Below are 14,355 nucleotides of genomic sequence, written 5' to 3'. Positions count from 1 at the left end.
CCATTTCTGAATCATGGTGCACAATAAAATGTAGGAACAGAAGGGCATCTTTTGGTGTAGCATTCATTAAGGTTTGACCAGGCTTGAAACTAGAATTCCTGATTTTTGGGACATTTAAATGTCATATTTTTGAAAGAGTTCTAACAGACCAGCAACAGCTCCGTGAAAAATAGAAGATGACTGAAATGTACCTAGAGAAAATGTGCTGATAAGTAATGTATTGATTTAAAATACAGTGGTCAGACAATGCTTGTGTATCTAATCTATTCAGATTTTAACTCCATAGTTTGTTCAATAAATTGACTGAGCATAATACTTGAAGGTCCATCTCTCAGATCAGTTCTATTACAGTTTTAGTTGCGATAACACTAAAAAAGATCAATGATAAATAGATTTTAAAAGCCATGGGTGGAATTGATCCTTGGTGTAAATCTAGATTATTGTCTGCAATGGAAACCAGTACAAACAGATCAAATCTCAAATCATTGAATATGTTTATTATAGTGGTTTAGAGTAAACCCAGAGACACACATTGTTCCTGAAACTCAGAAAATGCATCTAAAGATCATGATTACATACTATTTTATGTCCAGAGACTGCTTTAGCTGCTTTCCTGTTTAAGTGACAACATTTACAAATATATTTAACAAAACATTAACGCTGGATGTCAGAAATTCTGTCTTTAAGTATTGTGTAAGAGTTATGTGTGATGGTTTTTATTTGATCTGAAGCAACACTAACACTAAATAGGTACATGCACCAGTTATCATTCAACTAACAATATTAGAAAACTTAATTTGGAGGGAATTGAGACAAATTGCCTCATGTTTTATTGTTAAAAAAATCTACTGGTTCAGTAGTTCACAGAGTTTGCAAATGCTAAACCCCTTTTTCAAATGTACTAAGCCCATTTAACAATTCAGAATTTGGAAGGGGAATGTTAATGGTTTCCCTTCTGAATATTTAATACATTGTTAAGGTATGTATTGAGCTTTGAAACCATATGTGGACTGAAAAACAGTAACAGGAGGTAGTAACCCAAGGGGACATTTGTGAATCTGAAAGTAAAATAGGGTGCATTAAAAAAATGCCTTTATTTAAAAGCTATCACAGACAAAGTAGTGTGCTGACTCTACAAGCAACCCCTTTTTACCAAATGGATTATTAGTACATGAGCCTCAGTATTTCCTATATTGCTGAGATTTAGTCTCTAATATTTTTGTAATGTCATGTAAATATTTGTTCCTGTTAGTTCCCATTTCAATATTGTAATGAAATGTCCCTATTCTTTTTGTCAAACATATTGAAATATCTTTCTCACAATTTTTGGAGCATTCTAAAAAGTGTTTTCACTCTCTAACTTGAAGCTTCCTAAGAAAAATACTGGCGCCATTTCCTGGTTGCTCCTATATCATTTAGCTTTCTCACTAAAACAAGCACAATATTGATTTGTGAGAGGTGGTTATTGTAGTCCTACGCACTGGGGTTAGTTTAGAAAAGACCAAAATAGAACTTCCTTAATCTTTAGAAATAATACTTGGAAAAGTTTATGTTCAATAATTTCAGATACTTTACTGATAAAGATATCGGATAAAGATCCCCTAATTTCTTATACCTTGTGGTATCAAAAATCTGCTAGAATGAACAGACTTCTCTTCTAGATAAATCCAGGTTTGAGAAGTTATTAAATGCGATTATCAACTTTCTGTTATTGTAACACATTTTGTCAGCGCACAGAGTATTTTCCCTACATAGATCACAACATTTCATGCAATGGTCTGTGCTTAAACGTACAATGAAGGGGTAAAAATGCATTTCTACCACAATCAAGAAACCCTTGGGTCTCTGACGATTACGGTTTCAAATGAAGACCTAGCTAAAATGAAATATCCCTTTAAAAGGACGATTTCCCTCACCCACCATAGTTGGCATGCTTCTTTATTGGGAATCTCCTTGCACAGTGATACAACCCCCTCACTGAGAGGGAGGAGTTCAGGCATGTTTTGTTGTAAAGAAAGGTATACTAAATACCACAATAATGAGCTCAGGGTAGTGGAGGCAGCAGAGTGAAAGTTAAAACTTGCTATAGGGTATAGGGTTTCCATTATTTGTACGCCCCTGGGCCAGGATTAAAAACAGGACACTGTGGGAGAAATATATATGCACTGTTAGAGTCAATAAAAGGTCAACATGTTTCAGTCTATTAACCCTCCGAAGAGGTGTTTGCGGTATTCTTCAGGACTTAATCAAAAGTTGTGCCGTTCAATGTACTCAATCAATAACAAGCATTGTCATAGCCAATAGGTCTCGCCTTTGGGACCTTAAGTGTTTAGCCATGCATATTCAGTAACAATGTGAAATAATTACTATTATAAAAAAAAGACTATAAACTAACTAAGCTAGACGTGACTTTATAACTGGTTAATCGAACGTTTCAGGAGGTTTAGTATATTTAAAGAACTCCTTTTTTCTATGATGTGTCATATAAAATTGATGCTCTAAATTTTGGTAAGAGTACACAACGTCAAAAAATTCAATACTGCTTTTATATCAATTTACCTTTGAAAGCTTGAAGTGAAAGACAATTCTAAGTGGCATTTGCTTATGAGTTGGTGCTAATGACTATTTCCGGATGACAATGTAATTAGCATTTTTTGTATAAGATGTTTTAAAAGCATGAGTAGGGAAAATGGCTATTTTGGCCAAAGACTCCCCTTTCTATATGCATGCGAGTTTTAATTTGTAAACAGAATCACAATTTGTTATGTGGTACACTGTAATGTTAGATTAATCTGTTTTACCCTTCTGATAAGCAAGGGATGACGATGAACCGTTTTTTCGTCCCTGGTTTTAAATGGATTCAGGTTGGAACAGACGAGGTGTTGGTTGACTTTACCTCAGAAAATGGTTGTTTCCCGCATGCTGCTTTCATGCGACTTAAATCCCTTCAGTGGAAGAGGCGGCTGCATGCCTGCATATATGGCCAGATCAGTACTTGGCTGTTTTGGTTCTCCAGTGGGACTAACATAGAAGCTGTTAAGGGCAGGGGCTTAGCTTCCCATTGGTGCAGCAGGTGCAGTGGCACCAGGTTCCAGATGCCTTAAAGGCCCACTGAACCCTGATAACTGCTGTTTGTCACAGTTCAAACAGAGGCTTGAGGGGCCCACAGAACAATGATTATTGCTGTTTTCTGCAGTCCAAATAAAGGGCAGAGGTCACATTTCCTTTCTTGCATTGGGGCCCAGGGCACACTGGCTAGGCCACTGGTTAAGGATGCAGTGGGGAAGAGGTGGCGAGACAGGTGGATTATCTAAACAGCTCGACGATGACTTCATGCATGGGTTTTAAAGTATTCATTACAATTAAAGACTGAAGCACGAATAGATATCATAATATAGGAAGGCCTATGTACAAATGCAGCTCGATTAGCGGCTGCCTTTAACTTCTCACTTATCACCTCTCCTAATTTACAGTTTTATATTAGATGCAGACATAAATCGTGACCTATGAATATGTTTATCTATCTTTAGGTTCAAATGACCCATCTTTTCCATATGCAAGTATCAGACAGGTCGGGAACGCCTAATGGCTTTGACCTTGATAAAGCCCCATTAATCACTGGTCTTGAAATGCAAATGGCAGCATTAGGCACGCAGAGGTGTATTCTACGTAATCTTATTATGTTCAGGATACGGGAGAGTGTTTAGGGCATAAAGCACTTTGACAGAAACATTTCTGCCACCATAGAAATTCAATCCTCCTTGTCCTACCCTAGTATACAAGTAGTGCCACATTCTTTGTATACCTGAATTAAATAGGCACACAAAATAGTACCGTATTTAAAGGCCCAGTTCAGAATTACATGGAAGGTGCACTGTCCCAGACTACACAACGGTGCAGTTTTCAGTGGGTGCTATCATCCCACACAGGGGGAGTACACCAGATTATGCTGGAAAAAACATGTGGTGCCCCAATGTCGGCGCAGTTGTAAACCACCAGTCTGCTAACATAGTAAAGCGTCAGGCAGCTATTAAGTGAGGTGGCATGTTTCCCCTGCAGGTGGTTGGGGTCTGTCACCATCCTGTCAGGTGGGGGTATACAATCAGTGCGCCTCCTGACTGCTTGTTTGCCTTTTCACCCGTGTCAATAATACAGTGGAGTCCTTGGAGGAGTAGTCAATTTGTATTCATGAAAGACACTTGTGTTTCTCGGATGTGTAATCCCCAGATGATGCCTGAACTGTTTCCCAATGGGCTATTTGTACATCGTATTGAATTGTATGGTCTTATGAGGACTGTTAATAATAATAAAAAAGATTTAGTGAGTGTTTATTGCCCTCTATGTCACTCTACTTCTAAGCACCTAATACAGCGTGTACAGTGCTTACTGTCATCTGCTCACTTACTTGCTTATTATGCTTAATATAAATAGTGCACAATTTAGGCGTTTGTGTCTGCCTACAACGTGGACATGATACAAATAGCAGTACCTACAAGGTGGATGGTACAATTCAACAAGAGTCTAAGATACTCCAGCACAGATGACTTTGCATCAACATTACGGGGCATCAGTCTTTATGGCAAGCCAACTTAAAACTTATCAGTATTGTATACAATATTATCAGAGACTATACTTGCCTCTTGGATACAACTTTACAACGGAATTTTATTAATTTGTGTGCAGTAGTGTGTATACAATAAAACAACCTCCCCACCATAATTGATCTGTCTATTCATCTTGTTGGGATCTGGAGTAGCATGCTACTCACCGAAAAGCACTTCAACACTTCATCAGGGGTAGCAAGCGCTATATAAATGCAAAACCTTCTTCCTTCTATCCCCCCACAATCTTTTTTAACCCAACTAACAGACCAACATGTCCAGCTCTCATATACATTTTATAGTTCCCTATATTAATTCACCACTAATCATTTTTGGATCCTAGAGTAGTGTGCTACTCGTCGAAAAAGCGCTTCAAAGTTCGTATGGGGTAGTAAGTGTTATGTAAATCTAAATACATTACAATTACTGTTTACATCGGGCTGCACTAACACGAGGATAGAAGTAGAGTGGGGATTAGAGTTTATCTGCCCAGAACAAAGCATACTACAGAAAGTGTGTGAACAGTCTATATGTTGTGGACCTGGCAGAGAAAAACACAGCAGAGGTGGGAAGAAGGTAGGTAATCTGATGGTCAGACCTATGTGGAAAGAGGCAATCACTTTGGGCAGAAAAGAGGGCTTACACGGAGGACTACTTTGTTTGGATGGAGAGCAAGAAAGGGAGGTCTGGAGGATAAGCCTGAAGCTCACTCATCCTGCAAGCAGAGGTGATGGCAAGCAAAAAACTAGTCTTCTAAGGAGGCGAAGAGGACAATTATGTAGGCGCTCAAAGGGAGCACACATAAGATAAGTAAGGTCAACTCCCACTAGGGTATTACGAAAGGAGAAGGAGGAAAGAGATGAGTAATGCACTTCAGAAATCTGTTAACAATAGGATTGATGGCCAAGCTCAAGAGCTCGGGGTACCAGACTTGGGACTGATCGCATTTGATCTTCTTCAGCAATCTTGGCAGAAGTGGTACAGGAGGCCGCAACTCCACTCGCAACGAAAAGGGTAGCCGAGCGAGAGCCGCTTTGGAAACTCTAACACGCAGAACTGCTGACATTGAGCGTTCTCTTTGGTGGCGAATAGATCTAACCAAGGCTCTCACCACTACTGAAAGAGACCTAGCACGACCTTCGAGTGAAGATGCCATTTGTGATCCATCATGCACTGGCGGCTGAGTTTGTCCGTCCTTGCGTTCAGTGAACCTGTTAAGTGTTGAACCACCAGAGATATGCCCTGATGTTCCAGCCATGTCCAAAGGCGAAGAGCCTCTTGACATACGGTCCACGACCCCACCCTGCCCTGTTTGTTGCAGTACCACTTGGCGGTGGTGTTGTCCGAGAACACCTGCGCCACTCTTCCTTTGACAGAAAGAAGGAATGCCTTCAGTGCAAGACGAATCGCCCGGAGCTCCAGAGGGTTGATGTGGTGCCTGGACTCCGCCAGAGACCAGAGGTCTTTGATCTCCACCATTCCCATATGGCTGCCCCAACCCAGGAGTGAAGCATACGTCACTACTGTGAACTCAGGTTGGGGGAGGGAGAAGGATCTGCTGTTGACCCAATCCTGGTTCGTAAACCACCATTGCAACTGACTTGCAGTCCCCTCCGAAATCTGAACGTCATCGGAAAGATTCCCCTGGTGCTGCGCCCACTGAAACTTCAGGTCCCACTTCAGAGCACGTATATGCCATCTGGCATGATGCAGCAGCAGGATGCAGGAGGCCATGAGGCCCAGCAGCCTCAGGGTCATTCTCACCGAACACCGGGATGGAGGCTGAAACATCGGTATCATAGCCCCAATATACTGGACTTGCTGCTAGGGAGGATAGACCCAAAACTGTGCTGTGTCCAGAACCGCTCCGATGAAAAGGAGCTTATCGGATGGAATCAGGTGCGACTTCAGCACGTTAACTGAGAACCCCAGCAAATGCAGGAAGTCTGTCGTAGTCTCGAGGTGGGAGCCTTCAACAGCCAGTCGTCAAGATAGGGGAAGACTGGAACCCCTGATCTGCGCAGATGAGCTGCGACCACCACCATCACTTTCGTGAACACCCGGGGGAGGGGAGGGGCTGGGAAGGTCAAAGGGAAGCGTGGTAAACTGAAAATGCGTGTGGCCTACCGTGAACCGTAGGTAATGCCGGTGGGCAGGGAAGACGGGGATGTGAAAGTAAGTGTCCTGCAAGTCCAACGCTACCATCAAATCTCCAGGGTCGAAAGCAGATAAGACCTGAGCCATGTTTAACAACTTGAACTTCTCCTTTCGGAGAAAGCGGTTGATGTCCCTGAGAACTAAGCTAGGATGCAGGCCTTTGTCCTTCTTGGTTACCAAGAAGTAGTGGGATTAGCAACCCCGACCTACTTCTGGCACAGGGACGTGTTTGACAAAGAGATCCATAACTTCCTGGAAGAGAAGGGCCAAATGATCCTCCGACATGGGATGAAATCACCACAAACTGCATGAACCTTACGCACTCCGCTGCTTGCGGAACTCCGCGTAGACCGCCAGAGTTTTTTTGTCACTTTGCGGAGTTCCTCCCTGAGGAACTCCGCATAGGCTTAATCTTATCATGAAAAAGTAGATATCAGTCATATGTTAAGAAACAAGGGTGAGTAGAAACCTTTTGGGTGGAGTAAAATTTAAGACATTATTATTGTGATTTTTTTGGGCAATTAGTTGATTTTTGCAAGCACTAACACTTCTCTGTGTAAAGTAAAGACCTTGAGAGTTTTGTAACTTTCAGATACTCAAATTGTGGATTCTGTTGCAATGAAAAATATTTCCAGGCCTGAAATTTCTTTGGCGGTTGCATGCGGGCAGCCTAAGTTATCCTGCAAGAGTTTCTTGATGAATTCTATTGCAACTACAATATGTGCTCTCTCATGTAAAGTCAGCTTGTTAGAAGCTTTTCTGCAACTCAAGATACACCTTACTTTTCACCTGGTGTGGATGCATTTCTCATGTTTAGTGATATCTCCTTTCTGAGAATAACGTTTCTGGCTTTCCTCTCCTGTATATGGATTTAGTCCAGTGTGAATTCTCTCATGCGAAATTACATTGTATTCAAGACTAAACCTTATCTGACATTCAGAACACACATAAGGCTTTTTTCCCCGTGTGAGTTCGCTCATGTCAAGTGAGAAGTAATTTGTACCCAAAACATTGCTTGCATTTCGAGCACTCATAAGGTTTTTCCCCAGAGTGGGCTCTCTCATGAAGCATAACACTGTCTTTCAGATTCAACCTTTTATGGCAAAAGGATTTTCTCTAGTGTGGAGTTTCTCATGGTAAGATAGCGTTTTTTTCTGCAGCTTTTCTGGCATTCAGAGCACTCATAAGGTTTTTCATCAGTATGGAGTCGCTTATGGTTAGTGAGGCTGTGCCTATCAAATAGGAATTTCTGGCATTCACAGAAATTGGTAATGTTTTTCCCCTGTGTGCGTCTGCTCATGTAGAGTGAGATTGCGTTTAAAATTAATGCTTTTCTGGCATTCGGAGCACTGAATTATTTTAATGGTGTGTTTTCTTATGGTGCTTGAAACCATCTCTACCTCTGAATCTTTTCTGACATTAAGAGCACTGATAATTTTATTCACCAGTGTGGATTCTCACATGTTTACTGAGTTGAGATTTTTGGCAGAAACATTTTTGGCATTCAGAGCACTGATAAGGCTTTTCCCCAGTGTGGATTCTTATATGGTAAGTGAGACTGCTTTTTTCACTGAAACATCTGTGGCATTCAGAGCATTGATAAGGCTTTTCCCCAGTGTGGGTTCTTACATGCTGAGTGAGACTGAATTTTTCACTGAAACATCTGTGGCATTCAGAGCATTGATAAGGCTTTTCCCCAGTGTGGGTTCTTATATGCTGAGTGAGACTGATTTTTTCACTGAAACATCTGTGGCATTCAGAGCACTGATAAGGTTTTTCCCCAGTGTGGGTTCTTATATGCTGAGTGAGACTGCTTTTTTGAATGAAACATATCTGGCATTCAGAGCACTGATAAGGCTTTTCCCCAGTGTGGATTCTTATATGCTTAGTGAGACTGCTTTTTACACTGAAACATTTGTGGCATTCAGAGCACTCATAGGGTTTTTCCCCAGTGTGGGTTCTTATATGCTGAGTGAGACTGCTTTTTATACTGAAACATTTCTGGCATTCAGAGCACGGAAAAGGTTTATACCCAGTGTGGGTTCTTATATGCCAAGTGAGACTGCTTTTGTCAATGAAACATTTCGGGCATTCAGAGCACTGAAAAGATTTTTCCACAGTGTGGGTTCTTCTATGCCAAGTGAGAATGCTTTGGTAACTGAAACATTTCTGGCATTCAGAGCACTGGTAAGGTTTTTCCCCAGTGTGAGTCCTTGTATGTATAGTAAGTGCTCTTTTGTCACTGAAACATTTCTGGCATTCAGCGCACTGATAAGGTTTTTCCACAGAGTGGGTTAATGCATGTCGATATAGACTCGTTTTGATACTAAACCTTTTCTGGCATTCAGAGCACTGATAAGGTTTTCCCCCAGTGTGGATTCTCAAATGCTCAGTGAGATAAGATTTACGGCTGAAACTTTTTGGGCATTCAGTGCACTGGTAAGGTTTTTCGACAGAGTGGGTTAATGCATGTCGATATAGACTCGCTTTGATACTAAACCTTTTCTGGCATTCAGAGCACTGATAAGGTTTTTCCCCAGTGTGGATTCTCATATGCACAGTGAGATAAGATTTATGCCTGAAACTTTTTTGGCATACTTTGCACTGAGAGTGGTTTCCCCCAGTGTGCATTGTGTCAAATTCTGTGAGATAAGATTTATGGCTGTATCTTTTTTGGCACATGTAACTTTTTTCCCCAACTTAGGTTATTTTGCTTTGATTGAGGCGGTTTTGAACACTGAATTTGTTCTCACAGTCCGTGTTTTTATAAGGTGTATTCCTAGAGTTAATATCTCTACGTTTAGTTTTCTTTTGCTTATATGCCACAGTAAGAGTGAACCCAATTTTAGAGTTGGGCTTGTTTAGATAATGTTCAGCATTTATCTCTAAAAGAAATTGTGTGTAATCTTCTTAACACTTCAACTGAGCAAAATATGTCTGAAAGCAGCCCTGGAACACCTGTCGAAATATTTCTAGCAGATAATAGTCTTTAGGTTATAGCCTATCCTGCAGCAACTTATTTTGTGACTATTTGTATAGGTTCTTAGCAATGCAGTGATAAGGTGTTAGTCTGATATTTATTAATTAAACTGATAAGTACCTTTTTGCACTGACGTAATGGCAGTAACTGAGGGCGTTAGAACGTGCACAGTACTATTGTGGATCACGAGTCTCAGAACATCCGTTCCTTTTACCCTTTCTATGTTTGGTGTAAAGTTAAGGTTTGTAGTTCTGAAGACGAAGATTTATTTACATTACCTATAGCGCAACTGTGCTCATTTAATCCATTTTTATATTGAACAGTTTTACATATCACTCATTCACAGCAGATACTGTTGAGGCGATTTACATAGAATTACAGAACAGTACACAATAAAAAACAAACAATCTGAGATGGTTATGGACACAATAAAGTGGTGAATTTTTAAGGTTTTCACAAGAGTGAGCAGAGTGGGTCGTGGTTTTCTACCCAGAGTCAGATAGTCTCAAACTTGTGTAACTGGTTAAAAATGGTTGTTGAACAAAGGTGATTTTCCAATCTTTTGGTTGTTAACGTGTCAGCTTCGGAGTCTTCTCTCAGCGTCTTTTCTTTGATGGTCTGCAGAAGAAACCTTTTGTTATAACTTTCTTTTATGCAGTGTGTGCTTCCTCTCAGGAATTACATGATGTTTTAGATGAACGTTATTCTGTGCACGGATATGGCATTGCTCTGGGTTAATGAAATGCTAAATTAGAGACTTCACTTACAGTATAGTACTTTCCTCAGCTCCCACTTCCTCGCCGCACCTAGATTTTGGAAATTGTTTAAACGTAGAATGCTGGATGTCCTTCAGTTTTTCAAAATAATCCTTCTTATGGCACTGACTTCAGTTGCCTGGTGCTAAATCTTGCTTTCTTCGTCAGTAATTTCAATCACCTATAGTATTAAAATTAAATACTTAATACATGAAAATTTAATATAATTTACAAGCCAAATCAATGCAGAGTTGCAGAATTTTGAAAACGTTGAGGTGTTTTTCATTCAGAGCAGAGTGTAGAATTGTAGCCTGAGAGTACTTGGATGTAGGAGTGAGGATTTATAGAATTTTCAACATTTTATTAAGCTCACAAAGGATACATGCACCCTATGGACTTGTAACATAGAATCCCAATGGCAGAAATTAAAGTCATATGCACTGGCACCAAACAGATATTTAAACAAGCATTTACAATGCAACGGTTTCGCCTTTGCAAAAGTTAGAGCTATTGGCATTGTAAATGACAACATTTTTATTTATGTGTTGGTTTTGAAAACATAAATAAATGGCATTGTCATTTACAATGCCAATAGCTTAATCTCTGGCAAATGCCACACACACACACCCACAGAGAGCCACACCCACAGAGAACCCCCCTCAGAGCCCCCCCACACACACACCCACACAGAGCCACCCACACCGAGCCCCCCCACACACCTACACAGAGCCGCCCCACACAGAGCCCCCCACACACCCACACAGAGCCCCCCACACACCAACACAGAGCCCCCACACACTGCGAGCCCCCCCCCACACCCACACAGAGCCCCCCATACACTGCGAGCCCCCCCACACACTGCGAGCCCCACACACTGCGAGGCCCCCCCAACACACACTGCGAGCCCCCCACACACACTGCGAGCCCCACACATTGCGAGCCCCACACACTGCTGCTGTTTACAAGGAGGGGCCGCATGTAAAGGTCAAGTTGGACACAAGCGGAAACAGTTGGAAACAGAAGAATGGTGAGATGGTTGGAAGTTGGTTCTGCTTGGGTATGGAAGGTGACACTAAAGTTACTCCTTTCCTTGTGCTCAAGATGCCTTGCACTGTCTTATGAGCTAAGATGGACCTTGAACACGAAGCAAGAAGTGTACAAGCACCTGCACTTAGCAACAAGGCCAGTGATGTGAGACTACAGGATCACGTGATACACTTAGATCTGGCAATACAGAGAAGGTTGTGAGCGAAAGGATGAAACCAGAAAATGAATGCTGTCAAATAAGAAAGCGCATCTGGTAATCCGCGACAGGCAACAGTTAAGTTTATCAGAAATTGAGGTTTCTTTTTTTTTACTTGTCTCTACTGCTATGATTCTCGGTAAAATGAAAGAGTTGTTTTTCTACCGCTCTGAGCTCTGTTGGGGCCGCCGATCCCCAGTTCACCGCAGGCGTCAGCTCACTGCCGCCCATCGCCTGTAGAAAGTGATTTACAAGCTGCTTGTGCCAATTAGCGTCTGTGTCTTACAACGGGGGGCTCACCAGGGCACCTCTGAAGTACAAATCGGCCGGGAGGCGGCTTAAAGGTGTCCTCCAGGTGTCTGGGCCTTCTGGACAGGCAGTGTTGTCCTGCAGCTAAATCCACATGGGAGGGTCCTGTCCACCCCGAGAGCCCGGCCTGTCAATACAGCTGCTGAGACCAATCACAACACGGCTTAGGCGGGATTTGTTTATTACTGGCGAGTCTAAGTAATTGTCACGGGATATGGAGAGCAGACAGGACTGGTTCGGGTGGGCCAAGTGGGGTGGATTCTATAGATGCCCTTTCTGGAGATAGGTGTCGACCTACATTTCTCACTTCCTAACTTCTGAGAACTTAAAAACGTGACGTATTTGTACACCATGTGCCAGTGAATTCGATGCGTGTTCTGCACAGTTGATGGTACTTTCGGCAGCCACCCTTCAGTACGTTTTTCATGAAGCTTAACTGATTTCAGAACTAAACCTAAACGCTCTGCGTAACGGGTGACATTACCTCCAATGTACCTTCTTTAAATCTGACGCGGTCTGGCTGGAAGTCGAACACGTGAGTGACAACTGCACGGCTGAGACAGCAATGTTACCCAGGGCGGGGTCCAATTTAGTAAAATTGTACTTTAGAAAAATAAATTGTTGGTAAACACCATCATGAACACTATATGTGTTTTTGAATGAAATAACAGTTATGCATCATAAGAATGTCACCCCTGTATGTCCCTTATGTCCTTGTACATAAAGATGCTTTGGAAATTAAAGATCGTAGGTGCTACAATTTATACGAATAACTTTCTATTTTTATTTCAGAAGGAATACTTTTTTGCTTCGTGCGGACAGTGGTCACCATAGCACAGTTAAAGAGCGGAGAGTTGGTAGACGGCCTTGTCGAAGAGGGCAGGGAAGGGGCAGGCCGAGGGGGTACTTTGTGGGGCCTTACATGAGGTCAACATCTTTTTCCCCTCTCTGCAGGTAGTTGTGCACCAGCCAGCTAAGAAACAGTGGACTTGTTATAGAGGAATCTAAAATAAAGTTTAATTTGCATGTAACAAGGACTGGCAGTCGTGTACTAGAAGCCCACAGTGTCGTTGCGCTTTGTTCTTTGCTAGCCCATTGTCACTTGAAATAACTGATTGGGCCATGAACGCAGTATAATTCAAATACACATCCAGGCCCACTCGAGCAGGAGTTTTGTTTTCCTGCTGAGTTCCACCCGTGGGGGGGCTCTATTACTCCTGGAACAGACTCGGTTTGCCTGTGGCCTCCATCTCTGCTGCTCGCCTCCGACAGGTGAGGAGGGCTCGGTGGAGTGGTGGGGCGGTGTCCAGACGCCCTAATGAGATTTGGAAGCTGCCGAGCTTCTGAGTGGGGATGAGGTCTCAGGGCGTAATGGCCTAGCGTTTATGCAGACTCCATGTGTGGGAGGATTATTTTTTTTATTTTTTTAAGGGTTGGAGATGTCAATGGAGAGGGTACGGATGCAATATCGAGAAATAAAGATTAGAAAGGGAAAGCACCAGGGCCCTAACGTTTTAGGACTACGGATGGAGTGGGCAGAGCAAAAACCAATTTGCAGACTCGGTACCTGGCAGCAAAGCTCAAACTTCTTGTCTGGCGCGAGGATACAGAGCAGTGGTTATCGATGTACAGGGTCCGGATGCCCCGAATTTCCTGGTACACCTACGAGGAAGGGACACTGGTGGGGCCGAATAGCATGGTGGCGATCCAGCGGAAGGCAGATGTAGTGACACACGAAACCTTCTTGCGGAAGGGAAATTCTAAAGGGGAGACAAATAACCTTAAACATTCGATCTATACAAAAATACCCAACGCGCAGCTTGGGTGAATGGCAGACCCTCCCAGGGGCCCTGCGGTATGCGCCAGCCCCATCCCGGCACCAGAGGCCATCAGGCCAGCGGAAGTATGCGTGTCTGAATTGCATGCTTCTCGTTTGAGAAGAGACCGATATACGAGGACTGTATACCCCGATTGATTGATTTCGTGGGGGCGCAGGCACGGTCTGCCACCCACCCCTGCAGAGCAGCAGCCGTGCCTCTTGCCGCACCCCTCCCAGGTCTCACTACTCAGTCCCACCTACACGGCTCTCGCCCTGCACCCCGTCACTGTAGCCGGTGGCCAACATTAAGCCTGCAAAGAAAGAGCACCACACTCACCGCGGCCCGGGTTCACCAATGCTCACGAATAATTACCGAAAGCAGCCGTAGCTTTCCGTCCTCGGGCAGCCTTACGGTTGTTTTCTTACTTCCGTTCAGTTCGTCACTTCCGCTTACCTGCAAGGAAAGTGACATCGCGCAGCCCACCCCAGCT

The 14,355-nt window shown here is 42.9% G+C and overlaps 1 protein-coding gene across 1 annotated transcript in view; it reads right to left on the bottom strand.

Moving 5' to 3' along the window:
- The window catches only part of LOC144806094 (uncharacterized), a 615,705-nt gene that overhangs the window by 205,548 nt on the left and 395,802 nt on the right, over nt 1–14,355 (bottom strand). The window contains 1 exon segment of the mRNA XM_078672530.1: nt 8,591–9,455. Coding sequence (XP_078528656.1) covers nt 8,591–9,455 — 865 coding nt within the window.

This window comes from Lissotriton helveticus, assembly GCF_964261635.1.
Source record: "Lissotriton helveticus chromosome 1_1 unlocalized genomic scaffold, aLisHel1.1 SUPER_1_unloc_45, whole genome shotgun sequence".
Lineage (NCBI taxonomy): Eukaryota > Metazoa > Chordata > Amphibia > Caudata > Salamandridae > Lissotriton > Lissotriton helveticus.
Note: the sequence above shows the minus strand (reverse complement) of the source record. Positions and strands in the feature narration are given on the sequence as shown.